General features: G+C 42.9%; 1 protein-coding gene across 4 annotated transcripts in view; it reads left to right on the top strand.

Moving 5' to 3' along the window:
* The first annotated feature begins 623 nt into the window (after window positions 1-623).
* The window catches only part of LOC132880562 (SUN domain-containing ossification factor-like), a 66,154-nt gene continuing 46,915 nt past the window's right edge, over window positions 624-19,862 (top strand). For 2 of the 4 annotated variants that reach the window (XR_009653955.1, XM_060913800.1), the window contains exons 1-3: window positions 624-865; window positions 1,413-1,493; window positions 12,861-12,984. Coding sequence is in view for 1 of the 4 variants with exons in the window: in XM_060913800.1 (XP_060769783.1) it covers window positions 795-865; window positions 1,413-1,493; window positions 12,861-12,984 (276 nt within the window). In the remaining 3 variants the exon portion in view is untranslated. Of the gene's footprint in view, window positions 866-1,412; window positions 1,494-5,281; window positions 5,420-12,860; window positions 12,985-19,862 lie in introns of those variants that run through there. The other 2 variants (XR_009653977.1, XR_009653971.1) reach the window with 2 other exon arrangements.

Here is a 19,862-nt window from a genome sequence, read left to right as displayed (position 1 = left end):
AGACTGAAAGGTTTTAAGTCATCCAAATGACTGAACGTAAACATTGCTACAGTAACCTACTAGGTACTATGTTGACATTAGCTAGCTTGACGTTCAAAATGGCGGACACCGGGGCGTCACGTGACCCTGTGACGTCAGGTGAAAAACCTCAGTACAGTTTCTAGTAAGATATCAATGTTATCGTGTATTGAAGAAAGATTTAAATTCGCCGCCTCACAAACGCAAGTTCCCTTGGGTGTGTCCAGCCGGCTCCTCCTCCAACCAACTCCTGCTCACAGGAAAGAGTTGAGGGACGCAGGGGCGTATAAACGTGTGAGGCAGAAGATGGAGAGCCAGGAGGGACAAAAAGGCTACAAAACGGAAACGCCCCGAGATGTGCATGAAAACAAAAGTAATATCAAAACGTGTGTAATTATTATAAAGAAAACAAAACAACCACATTAATAGAAAATAAATCCCATTTATGCAGGATTTAACTGCACAAATTAATAACTCCGTTACAATATGCAGAATCTCTTTGTGTACGAGCTTTTGTTTGTTTGTCTGCTTGTTTTAAACACCTGCCAGTAAGAATCAAGTGAGTTTCAGACACACCTGTTTTCCACACGGCTTTTACATACTGAATCAGGAAGTGTGCGCTCTTCTAAGTGACTGTGTGAGTTTGTTTTTCAGGAAAATGGCAGAAGCGAATATTTTAGACTTTCAGGATCAGTTCAGCTGTTCAATCTATCTGGACCTAATCAAGGATCCAGTAGCTCTTCTTTGCGGACACAGTTTCTGTATGGTGCGTATTAATGGCTGCTGGGATCAGGAAGATCAGAAGGGAGTCTATAGCTGTCCTGAACAGCGAGGGAAAGTTAATGAGGTAATTATACACATCTGGGTATTCCACCTCTGGCAGTTCAATATCCACTGACACAGTCGTGAAAACTACGTCCGATAAGCGATAAGGGTCACTAATCTGTAGGTCGTTTATTTTAGACATATATCTAGTTATCTGTTCATTAGAAAAATGAGCCGTGTAGTCCGTCGGTTGAAATTGATCCATTTTGTATACGAGTGCAGCAGTATTCAGCGGTGTTTTTTACCGACAAGATGGCGGCTGTTTACATTCCGGTCACGTGACTGCAAGATCTTGCATGTGACGTCACAGCCGAACCAGATTGTAACAGACGCCATCTTGTCGGTCAAACGGCATATTTCCGCCTTCTACTTCTACTTCTGGTTCTGCTTCTACTTCTACCTTTTCTTCTGGAAAACCCTACTATATACAATTCTACTACAACGGCTACGGCTACAAGCTCTCCCTACCTGTGCACGTTTTTTATGTTTTTTGTGTGTATTTTTGCGTGTTGCTCGTCTGTACCGGACCTCAATATCCACTACAACCGTATGGGCTTACTGGACATTAGTGTTACTCTGCACTTTTGGGTGATAATGAAGAGGCTGGAACCTGTTCTGTTTTGTCTGATCGTCGTGTTACTGTGTTACTGGTGAGTAAAATAATGTAATTTATGGCTTTATTTTATACAGTTTTAGAGGAGGAGAGCTTTAAGGTTAAGTGGTACAAAGATACAAAGAAACCACTTCTCTCTAACACTTGCTAGTATTGACATTAGCATGTGTAGCTAGTAATACTGTAACTCTATATTAATCCTTAAAGTGCCATTCCACCATTGGATGCATTTTTTTGGCATAAAATACAATATATTTTATGACAACATGACTAGACAGAGAAATCTTTTAGCTTCAAAATGATGTATCAAACATAATTTTTTGACAACGACAAGTATATTAATTTTGCGACCAAAGTCACCTACCCTTTTAATTTCCGCGCGGTAGTGAAACGTGATGTCATCGGCAGGTTCCCCTTCTTGTGTACCACGTCACATGTGGCGTGGCACAGATTATCAGCAATGGCGGATAGAACGCGATTGTCAGCTTCGGAAAAGAAGCGAAGGAAAATAGCAAGTGATGCCCAAAGGAGACGGTCGATGGTGAATATCGGCACAGCAATTGACAAGTGGAAATCGCGTTCTATCCGCCATTGCTGATAATCTGTGCCACGTCACACGTGACGTGGTACACAAGAAGGGGAACCTGCCGATGACATCACGTTTCACTACCGCGCGGAAATTAAAAGGGTAGGTGACTTTGGTCGCAAAATTAATATACTTGTCATTGTCAAAAAATTATGTTTGATATATCATTTTGAAGCTAAAAGATTTCTCTGTCTAGTCATGTTGTCATAAAATATATTGTATTTTATGCCAAAGAATACATCCAATGGTGGAATGGCACTTTAATGTTTATTAGCTACACAAGTGTGTTTTATTGAAATATCATCATTCAGGATTGTAGCTTTTAATCATGATAACTATCTATATAAGCTATCTATTTAATTAATTAGTTGGCTAAAAAGCTGTCTACTTTTGGCTCATTTTGGTAGGTGTGCTTTTATATTCATCATACCCAAACACTGTTGTGCTGTAAAAGACAGACATCTGGTATTAAATATTTAGCACAAAGTATATAACAATATACTGTCAAAAGCAGCTTTACAGACATCCAGATGCAGATTTGCAGTAGATCCCCAGTAAACAAGCAAGAAGTGACAGGAAAAAAAACCTCCTGAGATGACAAGACGAAGAAATCCTGAGGGACTCGAAAGGAATCTGGCATGGTCCTCTTCTTTCATATGGTATACAGGTGTAGAAGAGTAAAGACAAACAGTACTGAGTGTGTTTACAGGATGTCCAGGATGAATAATAGTCCTGGGATGAAAGGCAGGACATTGTTTATGACCGCAGCAGCAGGGGCTCTTGTGTATAAATCTGTACAATCCGGGTAAACACCGATCCGAGTGGAAGACTAGTTTTGGGAAGTGTAGGTGTTTATGGTGATTGTGTCAGACCATAGATATGATGCATATGATTGCTGACTCATTTTACTTATGAGTGAGCAATATGTAAAGTAGGGTGCATCAGTTGCCCTCACTTTCATAAAATCTGATGCATTTTTGTTTGGGTGTTCCTTTTCACCAATAAAGACATCCTGTCAAATTTTTTGACCATATTCAAAAGTCTAATGGTGGCACCATGAGGTTCATTTTTTGCCAAAAAAACGCTTATTTTATGTTTTCGCGTAAGGTTTGAATCACAATGCTGGACTCCATTTATAGATTCCTTGTGACCCAGAGATCATGTTAAGAACCTTTGCAAGGGATTGAGAAGCATTAATGTGATTCATAACACATTTGTATTGTTTAAAAGTAGTTGAACAATGATTCAATGAACAGCTAAAACTCAAACTGTGCTTGATAATATATTTAGAATATGTACTAAAAATCAGAATCAGAAACACTTTAATTGCCAGGTATGTGGACACACACAAGGAATTTGACTCCGGTTCACTTAGCTCTCATAGTACAAAACGGATAAAAAAGTGTAGACACAAAATCAAACCAGCAAGCAAACAACAACAACAAAAATAGGTGCATAGTGCAAAGTAATCCAGGTAAGTCAAGTATGGAATAGTTAAATAAATATAAAGTATACAGTGTGCACAGAATGACGGTATAAGGGTTCAGATATTTTACAAGTGATATTACTGATATATGAATCTGGATTTTTTAGCTGTTCATCACAAAGGATTTCCCTTTTGGTGCAATATGGTGCATAGTGCAAAGATGAATAGTAAATTTAAATAAGTATAAATATAATATAAGTAACAGTGAGCAGAGAATGACAGTATGAGTGTGCAGATATTTTGCAAGTGATATTACTGATATATGAATCTGTATTTTAACTGTTCATCACAGAGACAACCTGAGGGAAGAAATTGTTCTTGTGTCTGGTTGTATTTGCATACAGTGATCTATATCGCCTCCCTGAGGGGAGAAGATTAAACAGATTGTGACCAGGGTGTGATGGGTCCGCAGAGATGTGACCTGCCCGTTTCCTGACTCTGGACAAGTATAAGTCTGGAATGGAGGGCAGGTTGACAATTTTCTCTGCAGACCTTATTGTCTGTTGCAGTCTGTTCTTCTCCTGTTTGGTGACCGATCCAAACCAAACAGTCAGTGCGTTTACATGCACATAGAGAAAATCGAATTTCTGCCGTTGCTCGTCTGAAATCAAAGTTCTAAATGGCATGTAAACACCTTAGCTCGGCTGAAATTGAACCGAACTTGATTTCTCGTAATCGAGCTACACGACCTAGATTATGCGATTGTAGCCGAGCTACTTAGTGCATGTAAACCCTATCGAGCTACGTAGTCCAGCTACTTACTTCAGCACTGCCCCTTCCGGAAGTGATGAGTGACGAGACCACAAGCGGGAAAAACAACAGCCTCGGTCGAAAAAAAAAAAACCCAGCCTCGGTCGGCATGACACTTCACCTTAGCCGCCCACTTTATTAGGAACACTTCTGTTCGTACATACAAACTACAAACACTCTTCTTAGAGTTTATTTTATTTTTAAAAGGGACAGTGTACAAATTAAACATTATCCTTGTGGTAAGGACAGATGTCTGTACCAGGTTATAGCAGTACATGCTAATTTCTGCCTGTAGTCCCTTTGTTTATACTCTTGAATAGCTCTTCTTCATGATGACAACCGGAAGTGTACCAACACGATGGGGCGTGTAGCGCCACCTGTGGCTCAGGTGCACAATGCACCTCACTCAATAGCTCGATTTCACAGTATGCATGTAGGATTGGATTTCTCTGGCACCCCTGCTGGGACCCTTTGCTCGATTACCGACAGCAGCTCGATTTGGATGTGCATGTAAACGTACTGAGTGATAGAAGAGCAAAGAACAGACTGAATGATGGCAGAGTAGAATTGTGTCAGCAGCTCCTTAGGCAGGTTGAGCTTCCTGAGCTGGTGCAGAAAGTACAACCTCTGCTGAGCCTTTTTAATGATAGTGACTGTGTTTGTCTCCCACTTCAAGTCCTGAGAGATTGTGGAACCCAGAAACCTGAAGCTCTCAACGGCAGTCACAGTGACTATGTTTACATGCACATCCAAATCAAGCTGCTGTCGGTAATCGAACTGAAGGTCCCAGCAGGGTGCCAGAGAAATCCAATCGTACATGCACACAACTGAAATCGGGCTATTGTGTGAGGTGCATTGTGCACCCGAGCCACAGGTGGCGCTACACGCCCCATCGTGTTGGTACACTTCCGGTTGTCGTCATGAAGAAGAGCTATTCAAGAGTGTAAACAAAGTTATCAGTTCTGTGTTCTCCATTGCGCGTTTTTCTCCCGTCCATGAATTTTAATATATTCAACTCCTTAAGCTGAATGAGCATGATCTCTGTCTCCTCATTGCTCCAGAAGTGCACGTTTCTGCTTGCCTGTGGCAGTGGGGGCGTGGTCAAGTGCCGGTCTGTGACAGGAGGGCGGAGCCAGGGAAGGTGAGTGGCAGAATCACTTCACCTGACGGTAATTAACCTGTGTTTGTGTGTCTTCCCAGTAACCGCACCCTATTTAAGGAGGCAGAGGGAGAGCAGAGGGGAAAGCTCATCCCAGGACTAGAACACAGCGCGTGCGTGTGTGTGTGTGTGTTTCTCTCAAGAATAAAAGTAGGCTGTTAAACTGAAAAGTCTGACGATAAAAAGCCTATTAGTACCAGAAGCTTTGTCCTGCCGTCCTCTGTGCTCCACCCACACTTCAGAGAGCTCTACATCGCTATTTTCTCTTCTTCGTTTGTTCCTCCTGACCTCTTCTGCTGCTCGCTACTACTGTTGTCATGCCGACCGAGGCTGTTGTGTTTCCCGCTTGTGGTCTCGTCACTCGTCACTTCCGGAAGTAGCTCGACAACTAGCTCGATAGGGTATACATGCACAAAGTAGCTCGGCAGAAATCGCATAAACTAGGTCGTGTAGCTCGATTCCGAGAAATCAAGTTCGGTTCAATTTCAGCCGAATTAAGGTGTATACATGGCATTTTGAACTTCGATTTCAGTCGAGCAACGGCAGAAATTCGATTCTCTCTATGTGTATGTAAACGTAGTGAGTGTTGTTGTTGATGGTGATGGGCAGCAGAGTGGGGGGGCTCCTCCTAAAGTCCACTGTCATCTCCACAGTTTTGAGCGTGTTCAGCTCCAGATTGTTCTGACCGCACCACCAGACCAGCCGTTCAACCTCCCGTCTGTATGCAGACTCGTCACCATCCCGGATGAGGCCGATGACCGTTGTATCGTCTGCAAATTTCAGGAGTTTAACAGACGGGTCTCTTGAGGTGCAGTCGTTGGTATAAAGGGAGAAGAGCAGTGGGGAGAGCACACACCCTTGTGGGGTGCCAGTGCTGACAGTCCGAGTGCTGGATATGAAGCTCCCCATCCTCACCTGCTGCCTCCTGTCAGTCAGGAAGTTTGAAATCCACTGACAGGTGGAGGAGGGCACAGTGAGCTGGGTGAGCTTGGTGTGGAGGATGTTTGGAACAATGGTGTTGAATGCCGAACTGAAGTCCACGAACAGAATCCTGGCGTACGTCCCTGCAGAGTCAAGGTGTTGCAGGATGTAGTGCAGTCCCATATTGATTGCATCATCCGCTGACCTATTTGCCCGGTAGGCAAACTGCAGGGGGTCCAGCAGGGGGTCTGTGATGTCCTTCAGGTGTGACAACACCAGTCTCTCGAAGGACTTCATGACTACAGGTGTGAGAGCTACAGGCCTGTAGTCATTCAGTCCTGTGATGGTGGTTTTCTTGGGAACCGGGATTATTGTGGAGTGTTTGAAGCATGAGGGGACTTCACACAGCTCCAGGGATCTATTGAAGATCTAGGTGAAGATGGGAGCCAGCTGATCAGCACAGACCTTCAGGCTATATCCACACGACGACGGCAACGAGATTTTTTTTTTTAAATATCGCGTCCACATGGGCAACGGATCAGTAAAATTTCAGGTACATATGGCAACGCAGCGCTTGCTGAAAACGATGCAATACCTCTCGGTGCGCTGTAAGACGGTCCCGTCGGAGACACCAGAACAATAGAAGAAGGTTTTACGCATGCGCATAAACCCCTTCTTCTGTAGCATCAGCCACATAAAGTTTTGATTATTAATCAGTAGCATAAAATAGTATCTATTGTCTAAGACACTTATTTATATTTCATATTAAAATGTCTATGTAAATTAATACATAGAAAGCCTGGCCAGGCGCTGAATGTTCTTCTGCCTTCACTTTAAGAGAAATTCAGGGCGAGCATGAGCCTAGCTTCTTCCGTGCCACTCACCCTGTCATTGTCACACGCACACACCTTCTGCTCGTTTTTTGAATGGAGACGCGGAAAGAGGAATGAATGGGGGTAGATGGAGAGAGAGAGGAATGAATGGGGATAGATGGAAGCCGCCAACATTCTGATATCCTCCAGAATTCTTTAATGGTCCAGAATAAATTGAATGCTACACGTTGATGGATTACTTTGTTCTTCTACGCCCTTTTTGAGGAATGTATAGAGATCTTGCTTTCATGTGACCAACATCTCAAGAGGTGAGATCGCTCCTTTTTTCCTTTTTTTTCTTTTTCGCTCCTTTTTTTTTCCTTTTTATTTGTTGACAACTCGCATCGAGTTCGTTACACTTCTACCTGGCGTGAAGCACTCACAGTCATGTGGTTGTGACGTCATCGTAAACAAATCCGTTCTACTCATCCAGACGACTTCGCAACGGCGCCGTTGCCAGATTTTTCCACTCTGGAACCCGTTCTCAAAAGATTTTGTTTTGGGGCACCCAAAACGCCGGTGCTGTGTGGACGCCAGGCTGAAACGATAAACAATTTTATCAGATTCACCTGAATCCGTTGCTGTGTGGACAGGGCCTCAGACAGGAGGGTGATACATCATCTGGGCCAGGTGCCTTCCTGATCTTCTGTCTGCGAAAAAGCTGACAAACATCCTCTTCACAGACTTTGAGTGCTGGTGTGGGGTCAGAGGCGAGAGGAGGCAGAATAGCAGGGGGTGTGAATGGGTCTTTAATGTCTGGGGGGGGCGAGGTGTGAATTTGTCGAATCTGGAGTAGAACACATTCAACTCATCAGCCAGTTGATGGTTCATTGCAGTGTTGGGGGATGGTCTCCTGTAGTTAGTGATATTCTTCAGGCCTGTCCATACTGATGCTGGATCGTTGGCTGAAAGGCTATTTTTAATCCTTTCAGCGTAGCTCCTCTTAGCTGATTTCACCTCTTTCGTCAGTCAGTGCGTTTACATGCACATCCAAATCGAGCTACTGTCGGTAATCGAGCTAAGGGTCCCAGCAGGGGTGCCAGAGAAATCCAATCCTACATGCACACAAGGAAATCGAGCTATTGTGTGAGGTACATTGTGCACCCGAGCCACAGGTGGCGCTACACACCCCATCGTGTTGGTACACTTCCGGTTGTCGTCATGAAGAAGAGCTATTCAAGAGTATAAACAAAGTTATCAGTTCCGTGTTCACAAGAAGAGTGTTTGTATGTACGAACAGAAGTGTTCCTAATAAAATGGCCACTAAGTTGAAGTTGATCTGTAATGGTGAACATATTAACTGTTAGCCTGCTAACATGCTAATAGCTTACCAACTAATTGGAAATGGGTGCGTACATGCCCAGACACAAGTGTTCCTAATAAAGTGGCGGCTAAGGTGACGTGTCATGCCAACCGAGGCTGTTGTGTTTCCCGCTTGTGGTCTCGTCACTCCCGGAAGGGGCAGTGCTGAAGTAAGTAGCTCGACTACGTAGCTCGATAGGGTTTACATGCACTAAGTAGCTCGGCTACAATCGCATAATCTAGGTCGTGTAGCTCGATTCCGAGAAATCCAGTTCGGTTCGATTTCAGCTGAGCTAAGGTGTTTACATGCCATTTTGAACTTCGATTTCAGTCGAGCTACGGCAGAAATTAGATTTTCTCTATGTGCATGTAAACGCACTGAGTGTGTTTCTGGCCTGTTTGTACAGGACTCTGTCCCCACTTCTGTAGGCCTCCTCCTTGGCCTAGCAAAGCTGTCTGAGTTTTGCGGTGAACCAGGGTTTGTTGTTATTGTATGTGCGGAAGGTCTTGGTGGGCACACACACATCCTCACAAAAACTGATGTAAGATGTCACAGTATCAGTCAGTTCATGAAGGTCTGAAGCTGCAGCCTCAAAAACACTCCAATTAGTGCAGTCAAAGCAGGCTTGTAGTTCCACTTTGGCCTCATCAGACCATCTCCTCACTGTCTTAACTACAGGCTTAGCAGATTTCAGCTTCTGCCTGTAGGACGGGATAAGATGAACCATACAGTGATCAGATTCAGTCCCAAGGCTGCACGGGGGACAGTGGTATGAGTCCTTTAAAGGAACAGTCCACCGTACTTCCATAATGAAATATGCTCTTATCTGAATTGAGACGAGCTGCTCCGTACCTCTCCGAGCTTTGCGCGACCTCCCAGTCAGTCAGACGCAGTCAGACGCGCTGTCACTCCTGTTAGCAATGTAGCTAGGCTCAGCATGGCCAATGGTATTTTTTTGGGGCTGTATTTAGATGCTATGGAAAGTCTGCACTATAATGACAGACGTACTAACACCTTCTGCGCGCTTCGACAGCGCATTGATATCTGAGCTCCGTATCAATGCGCTGCCGAAGCGTGCAGAAGGTGTTAGTACGCCTGTCATTATAGTGCGGACTTTCCATAGCATAGAAAATTGCTACGTTTCAATTTGTGTAACTGAACTTGTTTCATATCACTGGTCATATAAACCTATGTAAACAGGAAAAACGCGGAAGAGTTTGGTCGCATCTAACTACAGCCCCAAAAAAATACCATTGGCCATGCTGAGCCTAGCTACATTGCTAACAGGAGTGACAGCGCGTCTGACTGCGTCTGACTGACTGGGAGGTCGCGCAAAGCTCGGAGAGGTACGGAGCAGCTCGTCTCAATTCAGATAAGAGCATATTTCATTATGGAAGTACGGTGGACTGTTCCTTTAAAACAGTGTAACAGTGGTCCAGAGTGTTAGTGTCCCTGGTGGGACACTAATGGCCCTTTTCCACTACCCTTTTTCAGCTCACTTCAGCCCGACATGGCTCGCGTTTCGACGACCAAAAAACAGCACGACTCGGCTCGCTTCAGCCCTGCTTAGCCCCTAAAACTCGCACCGTTTTGGAGTAGGGCTGAAGCGAGCCAAACCGAGCCGAGTAAGGCTGGGGGCGTGAGCAGACACTCCCCTGTGCACTGATTGGTGAGGAAGAGTGTCCTCACATGCCCACACACGCCCGGCAAGCATGCTGGGATCTGTAAACACCGTAAACCCGGAAGAAGAATAATTACGAATTACGAGAATTTTTGAAGCCTTATGCGCCTCGTCTCATCTATACGCTCTTGCCAGTATCTGTTGGCGTTGGTGGTGACAACAAGCCACAGCACCAAGACCAGCAACACTAACGACTCCATGTCCTCCATGTTTATTGTTTAGTATTCGGGTCGTGAGACTACCGCTTAAAAGCTCACTGATGTCACTGTTTGCGCTGCTTAACGACATCACGTGACGTCCACCCACTTTCGCTAACTCCACCCAATGTGTCCACCCACTTCCAGCCAGCACAGTTCAGCGCGGTTGTAGTCGAAATGCAACTCCAACAGCCCCGCTCAGCTCGACTCAGCCCAACTCAGCACGGCACGGCTCAGCCGCGTTTGTAGTGGAAAAGCGGCATTAATGTGCTGTTTATATTTTGGCAGTTCGTGGCTGAGGTTTGCTCTGTTAAAGTCCCCCAAAACAATGAGCAAAGAGTCCAGGTGTTTTTTTCTCCACATTGTTTATCTGGTCAGCCAGGTGTTGTAATGCCTCATTAACACATGCCTGAGGGGGGATGTAAACTTTCGAGAAAAAAACATTGTACAATTACAGAGGATTTCTATAGAAAAGGAGCACAAGCCACTTGGGAGTAGTTGAGACTAATCGAGCCAAGAGGCTTAGGCTTTAGGCTTTGTTGAGAGAGTAATGTGTGTTTTTTATTTATGTGGGAATTTAATTAATTAATTAATGTATTCCTGATTACGTATTTGTTTTAGATATGAGTGTTATTTGTGTATTTATGCATTATTCTTTGCTTAGGAATAAATGTTTGTTTATTCATTCATGCGTTAGTATTTGTTCAGGGATTGGTGTTTTTTATTGGTGTCGTTTATTTGTTCATGTATAGCATGTGTTTGGGGATTCGTTTTTGTTGATTTCATTTGTGCATTTCTGCTTGTTTAGGGATTAGTGGCCATTATTCATTTAATGTACTGGTGTTTGTTTGGGGAGTTTTTATTATTTATTTATTTATTTATTTATTTATTTATTCGTGTGTTTGGGGATTAGTATTTATTGATTTGTGTATTACTGTTTGTTTAGGGATCATCCATCCATTATCTGTAGCCACTTGTCCTGTACAGGGTCGCAGGCAAGCTGGAGCCTATCCCAGCTGACTATGGGCGAAAGGCGGGGTACACCCTGGATAAGTCGCCAGGTTATCATAGGGCTGACACACAGACAACCATTCACACTCACATTCACACCTACGGTCAATTTAGAGTCACCAGTTAACCTAACCTTCATGGCTTTGGACTGTGGGGGAAACCGGAGCACCCGGAGGAAACCCACGCGGACACGAGGAGAACATGCAAACTCCATACAGAAAGGCCCTCGCCGGCCACTGGGCTCGAACCCAGAACCTTCTTGCTGTGAGGCGACAGTACTAACCACTACACCACCGTGCCACCTCTGTTTAGGGATTAATGGTTGTTTATTCATTCATGCATTTGTGTTTCTTTGGGGATGAATGTTTATTGAATCATTTGTGCATTACTGTTTGTTTCGGCATTAGTGGTTGTTTATTCATTCATGCATTAGTTTATTTATTAATTCGTGTTTGTTTGGGGATGAGTGTTTCTTAATATATTTGCTCGGTGTTATTTAGGAATTAGTGTTTTTGCTCATTCGTGCATTCAGGGATTACTGTTAATTCATTCATTTGTGTTTAGGGATTAGTTTTCATTCATTCATGCATTAGTATTTGGTTATTCATGCATACATGTTTTTATTTAATTAGTTAGGGATTAGTGCTCATGCGTTCATGTCTATATTAGTGTTTATTGATTTCTGTGTTTAGTTATTAAAGGATCACTGTTAAATTATTTGAGTGAAAGTGCTTCACTTGCTGAAGTTCTGCGTAACTGTGAGTGCTGTAGTGACTCGTATTGATTGATTGATTGATTGTTTACTGATCTGAAGTGCAGAAGCAGTGAGTTTCCTCCTCATCCAGTCTGAAGCAAGTCAAAATTTGAGGCACATACTGTCCATCTGTTCCCCTTGTAGTTGTACTCGGCCATGATGCTTTGAATAATACTGAAAAATCTCTCCTGGTTTTGAATGAGTATGTCTACATAACGAGAGTGCGATATTTTACAGGAATGTGAGCTTTTCATTCTTGCTTTACAGCATTATCTCATCTCATCTCATTATCTCTAGCCGCTTTATCCTTCTACAGGGTCGCAGGCAAGCTGGAGCCTATCCCAGCTGACTACGGTCGAAAGGCGGGGTACACCCTGGACAAGTCGCCAGGTCATCACAGGGCTGACACATAGACACAGACAACCATTCACACCTACGGTCAATTTAGAGTCACCAGTTAAACTAACCTGCATATCTTTGGACTGTGGGGGAAACCGGAGCACCCGGAGGAAACCCACGCAGACACGGGGAGAACATGCAAACTCCACACAGAAAGGCCCTCGCCGGCCCCAGGGCTCGAACCCAGGACCTTCTTGCTGTGAGGCGACAGCGCTAACCACTACACCACCGTGCCGCCCCCTTTACAGCATTATAGCTATAATAAACATTACATCCTGTTCACAGGCATCCTGTTCATCATGGCTACCGCTCAGAGCAGAATCAGCTCGACCTACAGAATCAGCCGCAGACTGCATCAGACGTCCCAAATCGGCAGGACGAGCCTGAGGAGAACAGTGGGAATGACAAGGTACACTTTTTTTCCCCCCCTAAAATAGTAGTTTTAATCATGTTCAGGTGATGGATTTATTTTAAAACATTATGAAGCTTAACGCCACAGTTAATGGAGCTCTTCTTATGTCAAATTCCTGTATTTAAATCCTGATTTTTATATTTTCTTGTCAAGCTTGTTCTGACTGGGCACACAGTATTCATCTCATCTCATCTCATTATCTGTAGCCGCTTTATCCTTCTACAGGGTCGCAGGCAAGCTGGAGCCTATCCCAGCTGACTACGGGCGAAAGGCGGGGTACACCCTGGACAAGTTGCCAGGTCATCACAGGGCTCAGTATTCATTTGACATTTTTCCATTTAAAACTAATCATCTTTTTCAGCAGTTGCACAAAGAGTTAAAATGGAGCATGACATATAAGCTCAAGTTGCGATCTCATTGCTTAAAACAAATCACAGTCCAGTATGCAAATTATTCATGCAGGGCTCGATCTGACCTTTGAGTACAATTCTACTTGCCCTTTCCTTTTGTTGTTTTTGTTTACCAGATAATTAAATGAAATCAGATTTTTTTTTTAACACTGTAAGGGCTTTCCATGTGGGAGGCTACAGTCTTTTGTCTCCGTTCCAGTGACGGGGAGGGAGTTAAAACCACCCGAGTGGGGCAGCAGGTGGTGTAACAAATGAAGATGCTCCCGAGAGACTTTCACTTGTGTTTCTGAGATAGAGTCGTCATCAGCTGTGTCAAACATCTGTTGCTTTGTTAGCAGATGCGGTTTCTGTAGAAGCAGAACATTAGTATATATGTACAGGACCAATCAAAAGTTTGTACATCCCTACTTTACTCATTCATAGGATTTTCTGTATTTTTGACTACTTTCTGTATTGTAGAATGATGCTGAAGACATCAGAACTATGAAATAACATCTAGAATTATGTGGTAAAAAAAAAGCAAAATATGTTTGATATTTTAGATTCTTCAAAGTATCCAGCGTTTACCTTGATGATGCTTTGCACACTATTGTCATTATCTTAACCAGCTTCATGAGGTAGTCACCTGGAATGCTTTTCAATTAATAGGTGTGCCTCGTCAAAAGGTAATTAGTGGACAAGTTTCTTGCCTTCTTAATGTGTTCGAGATCAAATTGTAAATAACAAACATGGAGTAAATAGCCCTATTCAACACCACAACTGTAGTAATCCATATTATGTCAAGAACCAAAGGCTCAACTAAGTAAAAGAGAAACACCATCCATCGTTACTTTAAGATATGAAGTGACTTTTTTTTAAATGAATAAAAATAGAAAAAAAACCAACATTGAATTAGATGTATCCAAACTTTTGACTGTTACTGTAATACTTTTAATCTTTAGGTGATTATTAAAATACCATTAACTATGTAACAGTTTTCTGACGTTGTCTGTAGGAAGGCATGGTGCAGCAGACGCAATCTGTGTATGCACAGATAAAATCGTGAAATGTACAGTACTGTGCAAAAATCTTAGGCACATGTGAAGAAATGCTGTCCAAAAATGCCTTAAAATTAATGAAATTAAAATGACTATAAACAGTAAGCTGTAATAAATGAAACAAAGTCGAGATTTGGTGTGAGACGACCCTTTGCTTTAAAAAAAAAAAACATAGTAGTTTCAGGTACACTGAGTGCAGTTTTATGCGGAAATGAGCTGTAGGTTTTACTGAACGTCTTGCAGAACTAGCCACAGTTCTTCTGGACACTTTGTCACACTCACATCTTCATTTTGCACCAAAACCCAATAGCCTTCATTATGTTTTCTTTTTTAATCTGAAAAGTCATCTCTTGTGGATGGAATATGTTGCTCAGATACAAATTTTTTTTTTTTTTCCTGTAACATTTAATTTTGTGCAGGAAAAAAAACGAACATTTGGAACTCTAAATGTTTTTGTACTGACTCATTAATGTAGAAGTCATAAAATAGAAATCTATAACATAGTTTGTATGGAAAAAAAATAGAGTGCCTAAGACTTTTGCACAGGACTGTGTGTATATACAGTGGCATGCAAAAGTTTGGGCACCCTTACTGAAAATGTCTGTTACTGTGAATAGTTAAAGTGCTGATGACACGTTTTTGACATCTTTGGCGATGTTTTATAACATAAAAAGTAATTCCCGATGATCCATATATTAATTCACGAAGGCGCCTATTTTACAAGTTATGATGATAAACGCGGCTATTTGGGCAAATTTGACGGGGCTGCAGCACCCAGGAGACGAAGGAGGAGGAGGGGCTATATGACGTCAGCGAAAGAACCTTCCTCCTAACTTACCAGTTTGTTGTTGATGTGACAGGTGTTCAGTTTATCATTATTAGTATTTTTATTATACATTATTATACATTATTATATATATAGTTATTATGCCTTTGCGTTGTGTTGCCGGCTTTTGCTCCAAAACCCACAAGGATGGGGTAAGTTTATTCAAGTTTCCCAGAGATCCCGAGCTGCATGCGAAGTGGGTGAAGCAAGTCAGGCGCACTCGTGACAAGTGGGAGCCCTCACCAACATCCGTCCTGTGCTCTGAACACTTCGATTTGGATTGTTTTGACACCCTTCCCAGCTTAAAAGAATCTCTTGGGTGTTCAGTTCAGCACAAATGTGTGTTACTACCATCAGCAGTGCCTACACAGTGTTGCCAGTTTGGGAGGTTTCCTGCCCAGTTGGGCGGTTTCAAGTGCATTTTTTGGTGGGTTTTGAACATATTTTGGGCTGGCAAACTTCAGCAGTATCTGTTGCCAGATACTGCTGAAGTTTTCCAGCCCAAAATATGTTCAAAACCCACCAAAATGCACTTGAAACCGCCCAACTGGGCGGGAAACCTCCCAATCTGGCAACACTGCCCGTATTCCGGAGGGGGTCTACTAGTAGCTATGCCGGATCCAAAGACAGTCCTCCTGTCAGAACATGTGTTGTGAAATGACATAAGATAAAGGTACGTAGAGCTATAGATTCTACATGATAATCATAAATGTAATCATAAAGTCGGCGTGATATCAGTCATGTATTTGCTTGTGAAAGCTTGCGGCTTTCATGTAACGAGAGGCAAAGGGTAAAGAGGGTAGACTATCATAGATTCTATTCGGAAGAGATCAACACAATTCTAGACTCCCAGAAGAGGAAGAGCTAGCACTAGAGAGTTCACCGGCGTTTTCATGCGCCATTTCCATTGAGTAGAACCAGAGTAGAACAGCCAGTGAACCGCAGCGTGTTCTTCCGCTGACGTCACAACATGACCGCGAGCCACAGACCCAGTTTTCTTGCGCTGTGCAATTAAAAGTTGGATATTTGCATAACAAGAGCTTCTTTTCACGTAATTATAACAGAAATCTAACATGTTTGCCATGTTGTATAGTTTATTTAAGAAATTGCATAGAGTCATGTTCGTGTCATCAGCCCTTTAAGTGAGCAGAAGATGAACTGATCACCAAAAGGCATAAAGGTAAAGACGATACATTTCTTTTCAGCGTTTTCTGCAAGTTTTGTATTATTTTTTTTGTACAGTTGGAGAGTGAAAAAAGAAAAGGAACACCATGTGAACGTTTGGGCACCCCAAGGGAGTAACTTTGATTTTGACATTGGTGGGGACACAAAAGTGATCCAAGGCAGAACTTCTGACAGGTGTTTTTTTTTTTTCCATTAGCAATCATAATTTCATGTCATGCAGATCTTACAGGTTAACAAGGGCAGCTGTGGCCTAATGGTTAGGGAGTTGGTCTTTAGATCCCAGGGTTGCAGGTTCAAATCCTACCCTTACCTCTCCCTATATCTCCATCCATGGCTGACGTGCCCTTGAGCAAGGCACATGACCCAACATCGCTAGAATCTGATGATTTATTACTTTTACACCACACAATTCCTAATTTGTGTTTAAACAGTTGTTCTGTCTCTTCCACAGAAATACATGAAAATAAGAATTAAAAACTTTAAGCATTTTTAGCATTAAATATTGTTTTTTTTTTTTTAATTCAATATCTGTATTGTTTGACATTTTGGGGGGGTGTCTCAAAATTCACTGACTGCCTTATTGAGACACTCATAAATAGGTGCTACTGGTGGCATTTTCTATTCTGTAATTAAGCTCAAATTTAGTTAAAATTATATTTGGATATATAATTTAGTGATTGCCTATTATAGCATGATTATGATGACATTAGTATTGCATTTGTAGTATACCCCCCATTTTTTGTCTTTTTGTTGCCCCTCCATTTTCCATATTATGTCTTTTTGTTGCCTGTTTCTGTGTTCGTAACGTGTGTTATGATTTTCACTGCAGATGTGCTTGTGACTTCTTTTATGTTCATGCTGCAGTTACCAATATTCGTCTGTAGGTGGAAGTAAAGGACCATTGATTTGTTGTATCTAGCCTAGCCTAGTAGTAGTAGAAAGAGGTCTCTGTAAAACGGTGAATGCAGCAGACTCAGTGGCTGTCACGCTGTTGATTCTGAAATGCAAGTCGCACATCTGCATGGCCATGCAGTAGCCTACATCTGACTACTTACATTCTGTAAAACCATTAGGTCTATAAATTTAACATTCATTCATCGAGGATATTATCTAACACCAAGTTACATTGCTCCAGCATTCCTTTTCTCTGCAGCTATGCAGTAGCCTAGCTCTGATGCGTCCTGTCACGTTGCTAAACCTGCCTAAGGAGCTGCAGCAATACTTTTATGAAGGGTTTCCATACATCAAAAGGATTTTGTTGAGTTTTTAAAGCTCGACGGAAACCCTGCACTTACATTCTTGACTTTGAAGAAGAATGAACGAATGTCTCGTTTCTTGGGAGGGGGGCCGTCGTCCATGATACTCAAGTCAGCATGCGAGTCGTAGGGCAAGCATGCATGGACATCGAAGTCCGGCTCAATTTGTAGGCTGACGGAGAGTGGGGGGTGCGTGGGGTAGGTCAGGTGTGTACGTGTGAGATATGGAGGGTTGATGGGCGGGTAGTCACAGCTGCTGTGGGAAGTGTGCTGCTTTTACAGCAGATGGAGTGACAGCTGGGATAGCCAACCATGTAAGTTAGTGAGAAACAGGTAGCTAATCAGAGAATGATATCTACGTTAGAGGGGGGATTATTAGCAGTGTCATACATTTAACCCTTTGTGTGCCATATAATCATTGCTCAGGTTAGGAGATCGGTTTTATTGATCGTGATTACACAGTAGCGGCTGAATATTGGTAGGGACACGTCCCTAGCGTCCCTACCCAAAATTACGCCCTAGGGGCACCCTAATACATTTGAGTTCTTAGGTAACTTTTACCAAGGTTCCAGACCTTAATTAGCTTATTGAGCTGCGGCTTGTTCAAATTCTTCGTTAGGAAAAGTCAGATAATGCAGATTTCAAAGCTGTATAAATTCTCTGACTCCTCAAACTTGTCCTTAAAATCAACAGCCATGGGCTCCTCTAAGCAACTCCCTTGCATTCTGAATAATAAAATAATTGATGTTCACAAAGCAGGAGAAGGCTACAAGAACGTAGCAAAGTGTTTTCAGGTAGCCGTTTCCTCAGATTGTAATGTTATTAAGAAATGGCAGTTAACAGAAACAGTGGAGATCAAGGTGAGGTCTGGAAGATGAAGAAAACTTTCTGAAAGAACTGCTCGTTGGATTGCTAGAAAGGCAAATAAAACCCCTGTTTGACTGCAAAAGACCTTCAGAAAGATTTAGCAGACCCTGGAGTGGTGGTGCACTGTTCTACTGTGCAGCGACACCTGAACAAATATGACCTTCATGGGAGAGTCATCAGAAGAAAACCTTTCCTGCGTCCTAGCCACAAAATTCAGCGTCTGAAGATTGCAAATGAATATCCGTGTGGGCGGCACGGTGGTGTAGTGGTTAGCACGGTCGCCTCACAGCATGAAGGTTCCAGGTTCGAACCCAGTGGCTGGCGAGGGCCTTTCTGTGTGGAGTTTGCATGTTCTCCCCGTGTCTGTGTGGGTTTCCTCTGGGTACTCTGGTTTCCCCCACAATCCAAAGGCATGCAGTTAGGTTGACGTGGGGTGGCCTTGGGCTGAGGTGCCCTTGAGCAAGGTACCGAACCCCTGACTGCTGCCCACTGCTCTGTGTGTGTGTGTGTGTGCGTGCGCGTGTGTGTGTTCACTGCTTCAGATGGGTTAAATGCAGAGGATGAATTTCACTGTGCTTGAAGTGTGCATGTGATGAATAAAGGTTTCTTCATTCTTCTTAAAATAGAACTTTTTGGCCACAATATGCAAAGGTATGTTTGGAGAAAAAAGGGTGTCAAATTCCAGGAAAAGAACACCTCTCCAACTCTGAAGCATGGGTGTGGATCGATCATGCTTTGGGGTTGTGTTGCAGCCAGTGACACAGGGCACATTTCATTGATTGAGGGAAGCATGGATTCAAATAAATACCAGCAAATTCTGGAAGCCAACATCACACCATCTGTAAAAAAGTTGAAGTTAAAAAGAGGATAGGTCCTACAGTAAGACGATGATCCAAAACACACCTCAAAATCTACAATGGAATACCTCAAGAGGCCCAAGCTGAAGGTTTTGCCCTGGCCCTCGCAGTCCCCTGACCTAAACATCATTTGAAAAGCTGTGGATAGATCTCAAAAGAGCAGTGCATGCAAGACAGCCCAAGAAACTTGTAGAACTGGAAGCCTTTTTCAAGGATGAGTGTGTGAAAATCCCCCAGGTAAGAACTGAAAGATTATTAGCTGGCTACAAAAAGTGTTTACAAGCTGTGATACTTGCCAAAGGGGGTGTTACTAGGTACTAACCATGCAGGGTGCCCAAACTTTTGCTTTGGGCCCTTTTCCTTTTTTGTAATTTTGAAAATGTAAAAGATGAAAATAAAAAAAAAAGCTTTTGCTTAAAATATAAAGGGAATGAGTC

Source organism: Neoarius graeffei, chromosome 1, assembly GCF_027579695.1.
Source record: "Neoarius graeffei isolate fNeoGra1 chromosome 1, fNeoGra1.pri, whole genome shotgun sequence".
NCBI classification, from domain to species: Eukaryota; Metazoa; Chordata; class Actinopteri; order Siluriformes; family Ariidae; genus Neoarius; species Neoarius graeffei.
Note: the sequence above shows the minus strand (reverse complement) of the source record. Positions and strands in the feature narration are given on the sequence as shown.